Source organism: Pan paniscus, chromosome 6 (genome assembly GCF_029289425.2).
Source record: "Pan paniscus chromosome 6, NHGRI_mPanPan1-v2.0_pri, whole genome shotgun sequence".
NCBI lineage: Eukaryota > Metazoa > Chordata > Mammalia > Primates > Hominidae > Pan > Pan paniscus.
Genome location: NC_073255.2, coordinates 83,688,227 through 83,707,671, shown reverse-complemented (window position 1 = coordinate 83,707,671; position 19,445 = coordinate 83,688,227). Strand labels below are relative to the sequence as shown.

Sequence of the window (19,445 nt, the reverse complement as noted above, 5' to 3'; positions counted from 1 at the left end):
CAGCTCACTGCAACCTCCGCCACCCAGGTTGAAGCGATTCTCCTGCCTCAGCCTCCCGAGTAGCTAGAATTACAGTGCCTACCACCACACCCAGCTAATTTTTATATTTTAGTGGAGACACGGTTTTGCCATGTTGGCCAGGCTGGTCTCGAACTCCTGACCTCAAGTGATCTTCCCTCCTCGGCCTCCCAAAGTGTTGGGATTACAGGCATCAGCCATCGCGCCCAGCCCCTTCTCAGATTTTGGCTAGACCTGTGTCAGACTTTCTCATCCTACCCCTCATGTCTCTAAACCACTCTTTCAGTTTTTTCTACCTATTTGTCTTTGCTGTATTCTGGATAATTTTTATCAACTCTAGCCTTCAGTTTGCCTCCTCTCCAGTTGGGTCTAATGTGTTATTAAGCTTCTCCATAAGGTTTTCAATTTCATTTAGTACAGTTTTCTTTTCTTTTCTTTTCTTCTTCTTCTTCTTCTTTTTTTTTTTTCTTTAAGACAGAGTTTTGCTCTTGTTGCCCAGGCTGGAGGGCAATGGCACGATCTCTGCTCACGCAACCTCCACCTCCCAGGTTCAAGTGATTCTCCTGTCTCAGCCTCCCAAGTAGCTGGGATTACAGGCATGTGCCACCACGCCCAGCTAATTTTGTATGTTTAGTAGAGATGGGGTTTCACCATGTTGGCTAGGCTGGTTTCGAACTCCTAACCTCAGGTGATCCAATGCCTCAGCCTCTCAAATTGCTAGGATTACAGGCATGAGCCACCACACCTGGCCCAATTAGTACAGTTTTCATTTCTGAAGTTCTATTTATTTATTTATTTTCAAATCTGCTTGTTTTTTGCGGGGGGAGGTGGTTGTTGTTGCTGTTTGAGACAGGGTCTCACTCTGTCACCCAGGCTGGAGTGCAGTGGCGCTATCATGGCTTATTGCAGCCTCAACCTCCTGAGCTCAGGTGATTCTTCCACCTCAGCCTCCCAAGTAGCTGGGAAAACAGGTGTGCACCACCAAACCCAGCTAATTTTTGTAGACGCAGGTTTTCGCCATGTTGCCAAGGGTGGTCTCAAACTCCTGGGCTTAAGCGATCTGCCACCTCAGCCTCCCAAAGCACTGGGATTACAGGCAGGAGGAGCCACTGTGTCTGGCCCTGCTTCTCCTCCTTTACAATTTATTATGCCCTGCATGTATTTTGAAACAGTCTCTTATTTCTTTAGATATATGAACCAAAGTCATCTCATATATATTTTGTAATTCTATTATCTAAAGTCTTTAGAGATTTGTTTCTGTCCTCCGTCCCTTTTGGTGCATTTTGCCCATGCTGTGTAGTTTTCTTTATGTTCGGTTATTTTCTACCCTAAGCTGCTCATCTTCCTTGGAATTGTATCTGTGGAGAATTCTTTGAAGTCTGTAATGAAGGCAGGTTCCTCCAGAGAGAACTGGCATTTGCTTCGATTGAGATCACTCGAAATTAAATTCTCAGCTTAAGGTTTTGTGAGTTTAGGGCAGATTTTCCTTCCCCAATCACAGCGGTGATTTGAGGCGGTAGAATTCTTCATAGTCCTTAGGGAGGACTTCCTCAGTGCAGGAGTACAAGCGTTTGTTACTTTATTATTTATCTTTACTTCCCCTATACCAAGGAGGCAGTCTTTTGTGTGTGTGTTGGTGGTGGTGGTGGTGTTTTGAGACAGTTTCTTGCTCTGTCACCAAGGCTGGAGGTATGGTGACATGATCACAGCTCACTGCAGCCTCAACTTCCTGGGCTCAAGTGATCCTCCCACTTCAGCCTCCTGAATAGCTGAGACCACAGGTGCACACCACCATGCCCAGCTAATTTTTTAATTTTTTGTAGAGATGGGGTTTCACCATGTTGGCCAGGCTGGTCTCAAATTCCTGAGCTCAAGCAATCCTCCCTCCTCGGCCTCCCAAAGTGCTGGGATTACAGGCATGAGCCACTGCACCTGGCCAGACTCAACATTCTTAAGTAGGAAGCTTTGTCCAGAATTTATCAAAGGCAGTCCTTATGTTTGTACAAAAGATTGTGCTATAAGGAATGTTCATTGAAATGGTTTATGATAGCAAAAATTTCAACTGGTTTGAATTGGCTTCAGCTCGTTTGAATTTATTGAGTCAGTTCAATAAATTACAATAGTACTGGTCAGTCACTAAAAATAATGAAAGAAAGTTGAAGAAGTTGAATAAAATTGCAGCATATTAAGCAAGAAAAATAGATTGATTCTATTTTACATTTAAGAATAAAGGTAGATGGCTGGGTGCGGTGGCTCACGCCTGTAATCCCAGCACTTTGGGAGGCAGAGGCGGGCAGATCACCTGAGATCAGAAGTTCGAGACTAGTCTGGCCAATATGGTGAAACCCCATCTCTACTAAAAACTACAAAAATTAGCTGGGCGTGGTGGCTCACACCTGTAGTGTAATCCTAGCCTTTTGGGAGGCCAAAGCAGGTGGATCACTCAAGGCCAGGAGTTTGAGACCAGCCTGGGCAACATGGTGAAACCATATCTCTAGTAAAAATACAAAAATTGACCAGGCGTGGTGGTGCGTGCCTGTAATCCCAGCTACTCGGGAGGCTGAGGCAGGAGAATCACTTGAACCCAGGAGGTGGAGGCTGCAGTGAGCCGAGATCATGCCACTGCACTCCAGCCTGGGCAACAGAGCTAGACCCCATCTCTAAATAAATAAAATAAAGGGGAGAAAAAAAAGAAGATAGATTCTTTACCAGAGAATTCCTGGCTGCAGATCTCTCAACTGTTATGTTCTTGTTGTTGACTCTGTTTCCCCTCCTCTTCCTAAAAGGGCCACCTGAGCGAGGGGTATGGCCAGCTGTGCAGCATCTACCTGAAACTGCTAAGAACCAAGATGGAGTACCACACCAAAGTGAGTCTCTGCGGACAGTTCTGCCGCCACCGCCGCCTCCCCTGCTCCATCCCTTCAACCCCTCCCTGGGCTCATTTGTCAGCTCTTTCAGGTAATAGACAGCCCAGGCTTCTGAGGAAGTGTGCACATCATGTACCCAAGCTGTGAGAGAGGAAAGCCACTGCCAGGCCCACGGGGTGTGACGAAGGCTGGGATTTTGGCCCGTGTCTTGTGCACCCTTTGTTCCCCATTTTGCAGCTAGAAAGAAACCTGGCCAGGCACGGTGGCTCACACCTATAATCCTAGCTCTTTCGAAGGCCCAGGCGGATGGATCACCCAAGGTCAGGGGTTCAAGACTGGCCTGGACAACATGGCAAAACCCCGTCTCTACTAAAATTACAAAAATTACCCATGGTGGTGATGCATGCCTGTAGTCCCAGCTACTCGGGAGGCTGAGGCAGGAGAATCGCTTGAACCTGAGACCAGGAGGCAGAGGTTGCAGTGAGCCAAAACCATGCCACTGCACTCCAGCCTGGGAGACAAAATGAGACTCTGTCTCAAAAAAAAAAAACAAAAAAAAGAAAGAGTAACCCTAGGCACTATATTACCTTATGAAAATGTTACAGAAGCATTGATTTTACTGTTAATAAAAACAATTCCTGGCTGGGCACAGTGGCTCATGCCTGTAATCTGAGCATTATGGGAGGTCGAGGCTGGAGGATGGCTTAAGACCAGGAGTTTGAGACCAGCCTGGGCCATAGCAAGATCCTGTCTCTACAAAAAAATTTAAAAATTAGCCGGGCGTGGTAGTGTGCAACTGTAGTCCCAGCTACTCGGGAGGCTGAGGTGGGAGGATACCTTGAGCCTGGGAAGTCAAGGATGCAGTGAGCTATGATCGCATCACTGCCCTCCCGCCTGGGCAACAGAGGCCCTGTTTCACAGAAAAAAGAGAGAAGAAGGTGACACAATGGATAGTGTGAGGTGGGGGAGGCGAGCAGCTGCGGGGTGTACAGGGGTCTGGCAACTGTGGGAGACAATGGGGATCAGGCAGAGGGGTGGGCACATAGGAGGCAACGTAAACCAGAACTGAGGCTGGGCCAGGCCAGGGTGTCAGAGGCTGAGGCCGGGAGTCGGGCGGCCCTTGGGCTGGATTGCAAGGCGAAGAAGCAGGAGGGAGAGGCTGAGAGTGTGGAGGGGAGGGGGCTTGTAGCGTGTGATTGGAGGGAGGACCGGGCTCTGGTAAAGGTGTCATGAGGAGGCGGGGAAAGGTGAGAACTGGATTTAAGATGTTTTGGGGTTGGGCGCAGTGGCTCACGCCTGTCATCCCAGCATTTTGGGAGGCCAAGGCGGGCAGATTGTCTGAGGTCTGGAGTTCAAGACCAGCCTGGCCAACATGGCAAAACTCCGTCTCTACTAAAAATACAAAAAGAAATTAGCTCACGTCTGTAGTCCCAGCTACTCGGGAGGCTGAGGCAGGAGAATCGCTTGAACCTGGGAGGTGGAGGTTGCAGCGAGCCGCGATGCTGCCTCTGCACTCCAGACTGGGCGACAGAGCAAGACTCAATCTCAAAAAAAAAAAAAAAAAAGACGTTTTGGGAGTAGAGATTGAAAGCGTTAAATTGAGCTGGATGTGGTGGCTCACACCTCTAATCTCCACACAATGGAAGGCCAAGGCAGGAGGATCACTTGAGGCCAGGAGTTGGAGACCAGCCTGACCAACATAGTGAAACCCCCATCTCTACTAAAAACACAAAAATTAGCTGGGCGTGGTGACACGCACCTGTAATCCCAGCTACTCAGGAGGCTGAGGCTTGAGAATGGCTTGAACCCAGGAGGCGGAGGTTGCAGTGAGCCGAGATGGCGCCACTGCACTCCAGCCTGGGTGACAGAGCAAGACTCTGTCTCAAAAAAAAAAAAAAAAGTGTTAAATGGAAAATAGGAGGAGGAAGGGCCTAGGGTAGGATTTTAGGTGGAAAAGGAAAGAAAGGAGGGTATAGAGAAAGCAAGACTGGGAAGAAGGTTAAGGAGGAAGAGGACTGGGATGGGAGCTGGGGCAGTGGGGCTGCGGGGGTGATAGAGGCCAAAGGGGTCCCTTTGCCTTGTGTATAGGAAGACAGCAGAGTTCAGCGGCATCAGAAGCAGCTGGTGCCAATAGCCAGTCCCCTAGCTTTTAATAGCATGGAAGGGCAGAAGGGAATGGTCACGTGGGCTTGGAGACCTGGGGTGGAAGAGGATGCAGCTGGCTTTGCTTCCACAGGCTCTCGAGCTCACTGCTGTCTTGTTTTTCCTGGTTTTAGAAAGCAGAGAAAAAGGGGAAGCTGGTATTGTCCAAGTGTGGAGGAGCAAAGGACTTTTCCAGTTTTTAGCAATTAGCGATACAAGAGTGGGGAAGGAGGCTGGGCAGAGTGGCTCACACCTGCAATCCCAGCATTTGGGGAGGCCAAGGCTTGAGGTGAGACCAGCCTGGGCAACACAGTGAGACCCTGTCTCTTAAAAAAAATTTTTTTTTGGCCAGGCGTGGTGGCTCACGCTTGTAATCCCAGCACTCTGGGAGGCCGAGGCGGGTGGATCACCTGAGGTCAGGAGTTCAAGACCAGCCTGGGCAACATGGTGAAACCCCATCTCCACTAAAAATACAAAAAAATTAGCCGGGCATGGTGGTGCGTGCCTGTTAATCCCAGCTACTCAGGAGGCTGAGGCAGGAGAATTGCTTGAACCCAAGGGGCTGAGGTTGCAGTGAGCTGAGATCATGCCATTGCACTCCAGCCTGGGCAACAGAGTGAGACTCCGTCTCGAAAACAACAACAAAAATATCCCGCACACATTAAAGAAAAATTCATTCTCTGGCTGGGCGTGGTGGCTCACACCTGTAATCCCAGCACTTCCGGAGGCCAAGGCGGGCAGATCACCTGAGGTCAGGAGTTCAAGACCAGCCTGGCCAATGTGGCGAAACCCCATCTCTACTAAACACACACACACACACACACACACACACACACACACAAATTAGCCCGCATGGTGGTGTATGCCTGTAGTACCAGCTACTGAGGAGGCTGAGGTGGAGGATCGCTTGAGCCCAGGAATTCGAGGCTGCAGTGAGTGATGATCATGCCACTGCACTCCAGCGTGGGCAACAGTGAGGCCACGTCTCTAAAAAATAAAAAAAGAGAGAGAAACAAGAGAGAGCTGGCTTCCCCCTCCTCTGCCATGTTAGCAATGTAACCAGGATGAAGCGCCTCACCAGGCACCGAATCTGTCAACACCTTGGCTTTGAACTCCCTGGCCTCGAGAACTGAAAGGCACTCTCTATGGGTTAAGCCACCCAGTGCATGGTATCTTGTTATAACTGCCCGAGCTGACTAAGACGGACGTTCAGGACAGAGAGCGTGAATGCATAGTGACACCAGCTGTGAGTCTTTCTCCAGGGACAGTCGGCAGCCGGCCCTAGGTGCAGAGCCGATGACAAGGACCCAGGCTCTCAGCAGGTCTTCCAAGCAGTGTGGTAGAAAGGCAGGCAGGGTGTGGGGAAGTGGAGCCAGGCCACCAGTCATTATGTCAAGACTGAGCCAGGAAGCAAAGGCAGGCAGAGAGATGGGGAGGAGAGGGAGCAGGAGGGGACTGGCCATCTCTGAGACAGAAGCGTGAGTAGTGGGTGGACTTGAGGGCAGGAGAGGACTGAAAGGGCAGAGGCCTGGGCGATGCAGCCAGAGAGGGAGATGCTGGTGTGGGGAGGTCTGGGCAGGGATGTTTTAGGTGATGGCAGAGTCTGGAGTGGGGATGGAGTAGAGGTGAAGGTGCTGAAATTGAGGTCAGAGGTTGTAATCTCAGCGTGTATGACTTGGGGCAAAGGAAAACTGTGTCCCAGGTGCCAGGTCAAGCCTCAGAGGCCTTGGCACCATGGAACCCAGGAGCAAAGTCTGCAATGGGGATTTTTTTTTCTTTTTTTTGCGGGGGGGGGAGACGGAGTCTCACTCTGTTGCCCAGGCTGGAGTGCAGTGGTGCGATCTCAGCTCACTGCAACCTCCGCCTCCCAGCGTCAAGCAATTCTGCCTCAACCTCCCAAGGAGCTGGGACTACAGGCGTGCACCACCACACCCGGCTAATTTTTGCATTTTTAGTTGAGACAGGGTTTTGCCATGTTGGCCAGCCTCGTCTCTAATTCCTGACCCCAAGTGATCCATCCGCCTTGGCCTCCAAAGTGCTGGGATTACAGGTGTGAGCCACCGCACCTGGCCTAGAGCCTAAAGTATCCACTTGTACATGTAGATGCCCCACGATGGAATGGCCACCCATCTCTGTGGCCTTTTCCCTTTGCCACAGGGACAAACCACACAGATGACAGGATCATGCTGGCTGTAGATACTGAGCAATGATTGATGATACCAGCGGTTTTTCTTTTTTTCTTTTTTGTTTGTTTTGAGGTAGGGTCTCACTCTGTAACCAAGCTGGAGTGCAGTGGCCTTGAACTGTAAACTTGAACTCCCGGGCTCAAGCAATCCTCCCACCTCGGCCTCCCAAGTAGCTGGGACCACAGGCGTGTGCCACCACGCCCGGCTGAGAGAGGGCTCTTCATGTCTTCTGCCCTGACTCCCTTCCTCTGCCTCCCTTCCAGAATCCCAGGTTCCCAGGCAACCTGCAGATGAGTGACCGCCAGCTGGACGAGGCTGGAGAAAGTGACGTGAACAACTTGTAAGTGGCTCCTGCCCTGAGCCCAGGGAGGGAGAAAGCTTTTGTGAATGCTGACACTTCTCATAAGGGTCATGGAGGGCCTGATGGGGGGAGGCCGTGGCTGGGATGGGGACCAAAGCCCCTGGGGGACGTGGCCTTGGGGCTACTTATTTATTGGTGGTGCCTCATCCAGAACCCCTGCCTGGCTATTTCACACCCCAAAGCTTTCCTGTCTGTCTCGCTTTCTGCCCTCTGACTCCAACACTGGTACCTATCCTCTCCCTCTGTCACTGTCACTGTTTTTGTTTTTGTTTTTTGAGAGGCAGTCTCGCCCTGTTACCCAGGCTGGAGTGCAGTGACTTGATCTCGGCTTACTGCAGCCTCCACCTCCCAGGTTCAAGTGATTCTCCTGCCTCAGCCTCCCGAGTAGCTGGGATTACAGGCATGCGCCATCATACCCGGCTAATTTTTATATTTTTAGTAGAGATGGGGTTTCGCCACGTTGGCCAGGCTGGTCTTGAACTCCTGACCTCAGGTGATCCGCCCACCTCGGCCTCCCAAAGAGCTGGGATTACAGGCGTGAGCCACCGCCCCCGACCTGTCGCTGTCACTGTTGACTTCACCAGGCTGCATGGCCATAATACCCACGAGGCTAAGACTTGGAGCTGGAGTTGTGTGTGTGTTTGCGCATGCACACGAGCATTGGAGACTGGAGTAGCGTAGAGCGTGGGGGAGGGGACAGGTAACAGACCGGCCTCAGGCTGTGGAGGGTAAGCTCTCTTTCCTCTTGGGTCCAGTTTCCAGTTAACAGTGGAGATGTTTGACTACCTGGAGTGTGAACTCAACCTCTTCCAAACAGGTGAGTCTCTTCCCTCCCGTCTAACCCAGGCTCTCATGGGAACTACCTAATTCCCAGTCCTCCTCTCCCTGCAAAGTGTGCAGCACAAGGGGTAGGAAAATGGAGACATTCACACCCCATCTCTGGTCTCTCCAACCCTCGTGCAGGGAGGGACTGAACCTCTTCAGTATTTTTCTTTTTAAGAGACAAGTTCTCGGCCGGGTGCAGTGGCTCGCACCTGTAATCCTAGCACTTTGGGAGGCTAAGGTGGGCCCATCACTTGAGGCCAGAAGTTCAAGACCAGCCTGGCCAACATGGTGAAACCCTGTCTCTACTAAAAATATAAAAATTAGCCGGGCATGGTGGCACATGCCTGTAATCCCAGTTACTTGGGAGGCTGAGGCAGGAGAATTGCTTGAACCCAGGAGGTCGAGGTTGCAGTGAGCCAAGATCATGCCATTGCACTCCAGCCTGAGTGATACAGCAAGACTTCATCTCAAAAAAAAAAAGAGAGAGAGAGAGAGAAGGTCTCGCTCTGTCGCCCAGGCTGGATTGCAGTGGCATGTTACGGCTCACTGCAACCTCAAACTACTAGGCTCAAATGATCCTCCCACCTCAGCCTCCCAAGTAGCTGGGACTACAGGCACGCACCACCACATCTGGCTGATTTTTTATATTTTTTGCAGAGATAGGGGTCTCACTGTGTTGCCCAGGCTGTTCTTGAACTACCAGCCTCAAGGTGTCTTCCCAACTCAGCCTCCCAAAGTTCTGGGATTACAGGCGTGAGCTACCACACCTGGCCTCCTAGATATTTTCCAAGCGGGTGGTTTCACGTCTGAGCAGAAAGACCACACACTGCCCCTTCCTACTGGCCTCTCTCCTGAAGCGCAGGCCTCCAAAAGCCCAAAGACAGGTCTTACCTCTTTGCCAGCCACTGGACTGTAGCCATGGCCCTGGCCAGTCCTTGGTCCAGTCTTGTCTGCTACTCGGAACTGGGCTGGCTCATGGGCACGATTTCTGCTGAGGAGGAAGGGCTCATGTCTGCTGTTGAGTTGGCAGCCATGGGAAACAAGCTGGTCAGGATTGGTTGTCACCCAGGACTGGTTGTCACCCAAGTCCACATGAGAAGCTCACACAGTCCTGTTCCACTAGCAGGGGGAGTGGCCACACTTCCAGGCTCCTGCCTGCCAAGAACTGTGGTGCCTCCAGACCATCAGCCCCTAATGCTTCCCTGACAAGCCTCAGCTGGTCCCCTTCTCTCCAGCGCGTCTCCTCCCCACATCTCCCAGCAGGCTCCCCTCCTTTCCCTGGGGGATGTAAGCACCAGCGTTCTGAGACTCAGGGCGTTCCATGACAAGCATCCAACTCTGAAAGACAACATTCCACATTGCAGGTCTCCATACGCAAGCTTGGTGGTCTCACGCCCAAGCCTCGTGGCCTTCTCTGCATGTGGACAGGCAGGACCCACTCTTGGGGCTTGGACTCTCTGACCCCGAATTTCCTTCAGCTTCCTTCAGCTTGTTCATCTGTGCAGAAATGCCTACTACTGGCCTCTTTTCCAGAATATTCTGTTTTGTGTTGTATGATGGCTGGGACAGGGCAACAAATTCTGTAATACATTGACCAGTCTTCAGCACAGGATGTGGTCAGAAAAACATCAGAAACAGGCCAGGCGCAGTGGCTCATGCCTGTAATCCTAGCACTTTGGAAGGCCAAGGGGGGCAGATCACCTGAGGTCAGGAGTTCAAGACCAGCCTGGGCAACATGGTGAAACCCTGTCTCTACGAAAAATACAAAAATTAGCCAGGTGTGGTGGTGAGCACCTCTAATCCCAACTACTCAGGAGGCTGAGGCAGGAGAATGGCTTGAACTCAGGAGGCAGAGTTTGCAGTGAGCCGAGATGCAGTGAGCAAGATTCTATCTCAGAAAAAAGAAAGACCAACACCAGAAACAGCTGGAAACTGCGGTTTGTGCGAGAAAGGGACATTCAGCCGACTAGGAAGCTATTTGAGCAGGGTGTTATACGAAAGTCAGTAGAGAAATAAAAATAAAACGCAGAATCTAGTCTATGCCCTAAGCTATTCCCAGTCAGACTGAAAGCAGTGGTGTAGATGCATTTATTTTTTAAAAAATGCATTGGGGCCGGGCGCAGTGGCTCATGCCTGTAATTTCAGCACGTTGGGAGGCGAAGGCAGGTGGATCATGAGGTCAGGAGTTCAAGACCAGCCTGGCCAACATGGTGAAACGCCATCTCTATTGAAAATACAAAAATTAGCCAGGCGTGATTGATGGTGTGTGCCTGTAATCCCAGCTACTCAGATGGCTGAGGCAGGAGAATTGCTTGAACCCGGGAGGCAGAGGTTGCAGTGAGCCAACATCACACCACTGCACTCCAGCCCGGGTGACAGAGCAAGACTCCTTGAAAAAAAAAATGCTTTGGAAATGTTTGCATAAAAGTATATAAACAAGTATACATTGTTGTGGCTAACTTTTCATCATTTGGATTTTGGTGGGAACAACGTATGTGGATAATTCAGAATTCATTCACATTTAGCTTTCACTTTTTTGTTGTTGTTTCTTTTGAGATAGTCTGGTTGTGTCACCCAAGCTGGAATGCAGTGGTGCGATTCCGGCTCACTGCAACCTCCGCTTCTGGGGCTCAAGCCATCCTCCTACCTCAGCCTCCCAAGTAGCTGGGACTACGGGCACGCACCACCATGCCCAGCTAATTTTTGTGTACTTTTTTTAGAGACAAGGCTTCATTATGTTGCCCAGGCTGGTCTCAAACTCCTGAGCTCAAGTGATGTGCCTGCCTTGTCCTCCCAAAGTGCTGGGATTATTGGCATGAGCCACCACGCCCAGCCTGCATTTAGCTTTGGAATGTGCTAGATCTGAATGCAGGCGTGAGTGAGATTCTTGGAATTGTCATCCTTGGGAAAGTGCAGCCTAGAAGTTGCAGTTCGGCTGACACAAGCTCTCTCCCCATGGCTCTCACCTCTTCTTGGAGCCGGCTGCCTGCCTGCCTCCCGCTGCTGTGGTGTTTAGGGATAAGCAAGACAAATGTTTCAACCTTTGGGTCATCCTTCCAGTTCCTGACAGACAGTGGACCATGAGTAAGCGGAGATGGTGATGAGGTCCAAAAGGACTTGGTTAGCTGAGAGAATGAGTAAGGGGTAGAGGTGGTGAGCTCAGCCATCTTTTTTGTGCCACATCTCATGACCCCTAGTTCTGGTGTTTTGTGTGTTTGTTTGTTTTGTTTTGAGAGAGTCTCGCTCTGTTGCCCAGACTGGAGTGCAGTGGCACCATCTCAGCTCACTGCAACCTCCGCCTCCCAGGCTCAAGCAATTCTCCTGTCTCAGCCTCCTGAGTAGCTGGGATTACAGGTGTGTGCCACCACGCCCGGCTAATTTTTGTACTTTTAGTAGAGACAGGGTTTCACCATGTTGGCCAGGCTAGTCTCGAACTCCTGGCCTCAAGTGATCTGCCTGCCTTGGCCTCCCAAGGTGCTTGGATTATAGGCATGAGCCACCGTGCCCAGCCTGCTCTGGTTTTATATGCATTGTTCATTAATATTGTTACCACGAGATGCTGACCTACTCATCTCTAAATTCCCTCTGTTCTAGCCCAGTGCCTGGTGAATAGCAGGCCCTCAACCATAAAAGAATGCTTGCTTTTTGAAAAACAGCAGGCTACCAGGTGCAGTGGCTCATGCCTATAAACCCAGCACTTTAGGAGGCCAAGGTGGGAAGATTGCTTGAATCCAGGAGTTATAGTCGGGTAGCTCTGGTCCAGAAGACTCTAAGTAATTCACCCTAGAGTTTCCCAGAGCATGCAGCTGAAAGTTAACACCATGTAATGAATTCTGTTCACCTATTTCATCATCACTGCTGTTTTTCTTTTCTCTCTCTCTCGTGTTTTTTTTTTTTTTTTTTTTTTTGGAGATGGGATCTCACTCTGTCGCCGAGGCTGGAGTACTGTGGCACAATCATAGCTCACTGCAGCCTTGACCTCCCTGGTCTCAAGGGATCCTCCCACCTCAGCCTCCTGAGTAGCTGGGACCAGGGATGTGTGCCATCACACCCAGCTAATTTTTAAATTTTTTGTAGAGATGGGGTCTTGCTATATGACCAGGCTGGTCTCGAACTCCTGAGCTCAAGTGATCCTTCCACCTCAGCCTCCCAAAGTGTTGGGATTACAGGCATGAGCCACCACCCCCAGCCTCCTGTGCTTTAAGAAGCACCCGCAGTGTGCACTGTCCAATAGGGCACTCACTAGCCCCATGTGATCATTGAACTTGATTACAATTAAATAACATTTAAAAGTCAGGTCCTCAGCTGCACTAGTCCTATTTCAGCCATATTTCAGAAAGCCACATATGGCTAATATATTAAAAAGTTTATATGAACATTTTCATCATTGTAGAATTCTATTGGATAGCACTATTGTGGGTGATTCTGATGTGTGCTAAAACTTGACAACCACTGAGCTTGGACATACAGTTTTCAACCCTGGATGCAGATTAGAATCTACCTGGGGCGTTTTTTTTGTTTTTGTTTTCTCTGAAACGGAGCCTTGCTCTGTCGCTCAGGCTGGAGTGCAGTGGTGGGATCTTGGCTCACTGCAGCCTCCAAGCAATTCTTGTGCCTCAGCCTCCTGAGTAGCTGGGACTACAGGTGCCTGCTACCACACCCGGCCAATTTTTGTATTTTTAGTAGAGACGGGGTTTCACCATGTTGGCCAGGCTGGCCTCAAACTCTTGACCTCAAGCAGTCCTCCCACCTCAGCCTCCCAAAGTGCTGGGATTACAGGCATGAGCCACAGCACCTGGCCTAACGGGGGACAGCAGGGGAAGGCTTTTGACACCCACTGACATCCCAACATACCGCAGACCAATTGAAACAGATGGTGGGGCGGTTCTGGGGGTTGCAGGAAGACTTTAGTGTTTCAGTTTCCCCAGGTGATCCTAACCAGTCTCAAAGCCAAAGTCAAGAACCACTGCACAATTCCATGCACTTTTCCCAGCATTCTCATTGAAGTCCTCTGAGACCCTTACGAGGTATGCACTGTTATAGCCACATGTGCTCAACAGAAGAGCATCAGGAGGCACAGAGTGACTGAGCAACTTGTCCGCGATGACACTGCTCTAGATGTTTCTGGATGCCAAAGGGCATTCCTGGAAGGTATCAGGAATCGGGGCCAGGCAGGGAAATGGAACAGCCCGTGGTTCCTGCCAGTTGGAGCCTGAGGAAGCCGGTAGACTTGGGGATGGCTGCCTTGCAGTGACAGCTGCTTTTAATTTGTGTCAAGAAGAAAAGCTGCCTTTTAATTAGAACAATTCGGGATTTTTTTTTTTTTTCAGCTGCCAGACTAACCCAGTTACCAGGGATTAGTGCAGTCGGGAAGCGGAATACAGGCAGTGCTAGGCTTCCCTCTGGGCCAGTTCCACTCACAGAGGGACCGTGGGGAGAGTCATTTCATTGCCCGCTGCGTGCAGAGTCTGCAGAGGCAGTGGGTGGCCAGTGCAAGAAGGAAAATCAGCCTGGCCAGTGGTGTGAGCTGAGTGTCTGCAGCCAGACGGCCAGTTGCTTGGTCTAGGATGGGGGGCAGGAGGTTAGTGTGGAGGGAGCTCCAGCGTGAGAAATTGAGGGAGCAACTTCGTCTCTGAAACTCAAGAGGGTGGAGGCAAGACTTCTATTTTTGTTGACAGGTGTCCCAAGTTTCAGCCCTGAACCCTGACATATCTTCCTTCTCCCAAGTCCTTTTTCTTATTTTTCTTGTTTTGTATTGTTTTGTTTTGGTTTGGTTTGGTTTCTTTTGAGATGGAGTCTCACTCTGTCACCCAGGCTGGAGTGCAGTGGCACCGTCTCAGCTCACTGCAACCTCCACCTTCCAGGCTCAAGCGATTCTCCTGCCTCAGCTTCCCAAGTAGCTGGGTTTACAGGCACACGCCACCACACCCAGCTAATTTTTGTATTTTAGTAGAGACAGGGTTTTGCCATGTTGGCCAGGCTGGTCTCGAACTACTGACCTCAGGCGATCCACCCGCCTCGGCCTCCCAAAGTGCTGCGATTACAGGCATGAGCCACTGTGCCTGGCTTGTTTTGTTTTATTTATTTATGAAACAGAGTCTCACTCTGTCGCCCAGGCTGGAGTGCAGTGGTGGGCTCTTGGCTCACTGCAGCCTCCACCTCCTGGGTTCAAGCGATTCTCCTGCCTCAGCTTCCCAAGTAGCTGGGATTACAGGCATGAGCCATCACGCCTGGCTAATTTTTGTATTTTCAGTAGAGATGAGGTTTTGCCATGTTGCTCAGGCTGGTCTCAAACTCAGGCTCAGGCAGTCCCCCCACCTCGGCCTCACAAAGTGCTGGGATTACAGGCGTGAGCCACTGTACCTGGCTGAGACCCAGTCTCGTAAAGAGGAAAAAAACGAAGATGAGGCTCCTCCTCCATGTCCGCCATGGTAGGAGCTCTCCCAGGTTATGAGCAAATCTCTTCTTCCCTGAGCTATCAGGGGTCTCTGCACAGAGTAGCGCTTAGTTCACCCAGTCATGATGCACTGAATATTCTGACTCTCAGGAGCAAAGGCTCCTGGTCTAACCATCATTGGCCCCATCAGCTCTTGGGCTCTCCAACAAGTCTGTTAACTCACCACCTCTCAGCAAAACCCCTTTTTTTTTTTTTTTTTTTTTTTTTTTTGAGATGGTGTCTTACTCTTGTCACCCAGGCTGGAGTGCAGTGGTGCAATCTCGGCTCACTGCAACCTCTGCCTCCTGGGTTCAAGTGATTCTCCTGCCTCAGCCTCCCGAGTAGCTGGGATTACAGGCATGTGCCACCATGCCCAGCTAATTTTTGTATTTTTAGTAGAGACAGGGTTTTCCCATGTTGGAGAGGCTGGTCTCGAACTCCTGACCTCAGGCGATCCACCCGCCTCGGCCTCCTAAAGTGCTGGGATTACAGGCATGAGCCACCACACCCTGCGAAAACCACTTTTTTTTTTCGAGACTGAGTTTTGCTCTGTTGCTGGAGTGCAATAGCATGATCTTGGCTCACTGCAACCTCCGCCTCTCGGGTTCAAGCGATTCTCCTGCCTCAGCCTCCCGAGTAGCTGGGATTACAGGCATGCGCCACCATGCTCGGCTAACAAAACCACTTCCTGACTTTGTGACAGCCTTCAAGTTACTAACCTTCTGTTTCTTCACCTGTTTAATGGGGATACGTTTACCTGTCTCATGGGAGTGTTGTGAGGGTTAAATGAATTAGATGAGGTAAAGCACGCACAGAATCGGTCCTTGGTGTATGTTGGACCCCTGCCTCTGCCCCTCTGAAGAGGCTGCCTGTAATCCCCTGGCTCTACCACCTTTCTCCCTCACTTTTATTTCCTAGTATTCAACTCCCTGGACATGTCCCGCTCTGTGTCCGTGACGGCAGCAGGGCAGTGCCGCCTCGCCCCGCTGATCCAGGTCATCTTGGACTGCAGCCACCTTTATGACTACACTGTCAAGCTTCTCTTCAAACTCCACTCCTGTGAGTACCACGGGCCAGATCTTCTTACATGAGATTCAGGCTAGAAGGAGGATCCCAGCCTGAGGATGTCCCCAGAGAAACGCAGTCCTTCTCAGTGCCTTTGGCTGTCTGCTTCTGTTTCAAAAGGCCCCGGAGCTTCTGACCATTGTGAGGATAAAAGAGCAGGGCCCAGGCTTTGGTGACCCCAGTAAAGCCCCTGGCTTGCCACTCTTGCGTCCCAGTGTTACAGGATCTTTGGGGTGTCCGTTTTCTGGCTGGAAACCTCTGGGGCCAGTGGTGCCTTTGCCCGAGTTCTTGTTCGGCATCCAGGAAGAATGAGGTATGCAGACAAGTGGAGGGTGGACAAGATGAAGAGGAGCTTTATTGAGTATTAGAACAGCTCAGAGGAGACTGCAGTGGGTACCGCTCTCTGTCTGTAGGCAGGTTGTCCTGTCGAGTGTTCAGCTCTCAGCAGAAAAGAGGCCATGGAGTGGGTAGCTCCTCTCTGCAGCTGGTTATCCTAGCATCTCTGCAGGTCTCTGAAGCCTCAGCAGAGAGGGTAGCTCCTCTCTGTAGCTGGTCGTCCCATCTCTGCTCAGCTCTGGCTGAGCTCAGGCCTTTTATGGGCCTCAGAGGGGAGGAAATGTACCCCGATTGGTCCATGGGCAGGCCCGGAAAGGGCACCCCAAGTTCCCACTCCGGTCTGTGGGATTGGCAGCCCAGCCCCCACCGGGGACCCGCCCTTTCACCCAGGAATCTGTCTGCCTCCCGCTGCCATGCATGGCAACAGGGCTCAGCCCCAATTTTGCTCTAAGATCAGAGTGGGTGCCGACAGCAGGGAGAAGCCAGGCAGCGGGAACAGGTTCAGAAGAGGGGAGGGAGAGCCTTCTCAGGCCCTGAAGAGTACAGGGATGCCTGAGTCTGCAGCCGGGGCTGGGTGCGGGTGCGGGGCAGCAGGGCTGCCACCCACTCCATGGAGTGGGAGGCCCAAGTCTGCAGCTGTGTTTTGGGCGGCTGCAGCTGCACCTGGGAAGGTAGGGTTCCTGCCTGCTCCGGACCCTCAAGAGCACAGGGAGGCTCAGATCTGCAGTCACAACTTGGGCGGCTACAGCCCCATCCAGGAGGGTGAGGCTTCTGCCTGTTCCATGGAGTGTGCAGCCCTGGCCATGCCTCCCTGCTGCAGCTGGCATGATGGCAGTGGCAGGCCATCTGGACTGGCAGCTGCCATCACCAGGATGGTCCTCTCTGTCTGCCTCTAGCTTGAGCACGTCACCATTCATCAAGTATGTCGTGTATCCTACGAACAGCACAAATATCAGCAGACCTGGCCTAGACCTACATGAGCTAACATAATGATTTCCAGACCATTTATCTACACAATCCCTTTGTGCAAATGGAATTTTATGGAGAAATATAAATTATAAAACACAGCTGCTCATTAAATGGAGACCTATCCCTTACCTAGCTTCAGTTCCCTGGGGTGCCCTTAGCAGAATATATATAGTTTGGAGGTTCTGGTCTTACAGAAGTTCTTACACTTTTTTTTTTTTTTTTTTTTTTTCCTGAGACAGAGTCTCACTCTCTCACCCAGGCTAGAGTGCAATGGCATGATCTCGGCTCACTGCAACCTCTGCCTACCAGGTTCAAGCAATTCTTGTGCCTTAGCCTCCCAAGTAGCTGGGACCACGGGTCTGTGCTGGCACACCCAGCTAATTTTTTGTTGTTGTTGTTTGAATTTTTAGTAGAGATGGGGTTTCCCCATTTTGGCCAGGCTGGTCTCGAACTCCTGGCCTCAAGTGATCCGCCCACCTCAGCCTCCTAAAGTGCTAGGATTACAGGTATGACCCACCACACCCGCCAGTTCTTATACTTTTGTGTCCTTCTGGTTTAAAATGATGTGTCTGGGGTGGGCACAGTGGTTCACGCATGGAATCCCATCACTTTGGGAGGCTGATGCAGGCAGATCGCTTGAGCTCAGGGGTTGGAGACCAGCCTGAGCAACATAGTGAAATCCCTGTCTGTACAAAAAATACAAAAATTAGCCAGGCATGGTGACATGCGCCTGTAGTCCCAGCTACCTGGGAGGCTAAGGCGAGAGGATCGCTTGAGCCCAGAAGGTCAAGGCTACAGTGAGCTGTGTTTGTGCCACTGCCCTCCAGCCTGGGCAACAGAACGAGACCGTGCCTAAAAAAAATAAAATAAATAAATAAAGTAGTATAAGACAGTATACTCTGTAACTGCGGTTATTGACAAGTAATGAATCTCTTTATTTAGACAGTACAAGGGAAGGGTGTAGCATCGCCTAGATGCTAACCTAGGGTGGTTTTGTGGAAGGGAGATTGGAATTAGCTGCCTGGGGATTAGAAGGGCTTTGCGGCAAGTAGGCCTGCCTGAAGGGAGCTGAGAGGGTGGAGTGGGCCCCCAAGAGAAGGGACCAGCTGCTTAGAGTGCTGAATACAGATGAACTTTTCATTGTTTCCCCTGGAAACTTTTCATTGTTTCCAAGTATTCTGTTGCTCAGTAGAACATCACCACTGCCTTTTTGTAAAATGGGGAGTTAAGCTGGGCATGGTGGTGCACACCTGTAGTCCCAGTTACTCGGGAGGCTGAGGGAGTTATGAGAAGAGACAGGTAATTAAGTGTTTGGGTTTAAAGGCCTTCTTTGAAGGCAGGGCAATACCCAAGACCCACACTGCCTCTGGGCTGAGGAAGGGGTAGGAGGGATACTCTTTACAATACATAGTTTTTTAATTTACTTTATTTATTTATTTATTTTTCTGAAACAGGGTCTCGCTCTGTTGCCCAGGCTGGAGTGCAGTGGCACAATCTCAGCCCACTGCAACCTCCACCTCCCAGGTTCAAGCAATTCTCCTACCTCAGCCTCCCAAGTAGCTGAGATTATAGGTGCCCGCCACCATGCCTGGCTAATTTTTGTATTGTTTTTAGTAGAGACAGGGTTTCATCCTGTTGGCCAGGCTTGTCTCGAACTCCTGAGCTCAAGTGATCCTCCTGCCTCGGCCTCCCAAAGTGCTGGGATTGCAATTGTGAGCCACTGCAGCTGGCCCTCTTTTCTAAAAATAAACATTTATTTTTGTTTTAGATCTACAGAAAAGTTATAAAAATAGTACTGAGAGTTCTCGTATACCCAGTTCCATTTTCCCTTTGTTCGTATATTAGTATGAAACATTTGCCACAACTGGCTGGGCACGGTGGCTCACGCCTGTAATCCCAGCACTTTGGGAGGCCGAGGTGGGCGGATCATGAGGTCAGGAGATTGAGACCATCCTGGCCAACATGGTGAAACCCTGTCTCTACTAAAAATACAAAAAATTAGCCGGGCGTGGTGGCGGGCGCCTGTAGTCCCAGCTACTCAGGAGGCTGAGGCAGCAGAATGGTGTGAGCCCAGGAGGTGGAGCTTGCAGTGAGCCGAGATCGTGCCACTGCACTCCAGCCTGGGTGACAGAGCGAGACTCCGTCTCGAGAAAAAAAAAAAAAAAGAAACGTGTCACAACTAATTAACCAGTGTTGATACCTTATTATTAATTAAAGTTCGTACTTAAGGCAGGGCACGG

The 19,445-nt window shown here is 50.8% G+C and overlaps 1 protein-coding gene across 3 annotated transcripts in view; it reads left to right on the top strand.

Moving 5' to 3' along the window:
- LOC129398227 (huntingtin-interacting protein 1-like) overlaps nt 1-19,445 on the top strand; it is a 78,955-nt gene that overhangs the window by 22,555 nt on the left and 36,955 nt on the right. For all 3 annotated transcript variants that reach the window (XM_055115059.2, XM_063605789.1, XM_055115060.2), the window contains exons 5-8: nt 2,805-2,885; nt 7,477-7,553; nt 8,330-8,391; nt 15,754-15,894. In XM_055115059.2, the coding sequence (XP_054971034.1) occupies nt 2,805-2,885; nt 7,477-7,553; nt 8,330-8,391; nt 15,754-15,894 (361 nt within the window). The remainder of the gene's footprint in view (nt 1-2,804; nt 2,886-7,476; nt 7,554-8,329; nt 8,392-15,753; nt 15,895-19,445) is intronic.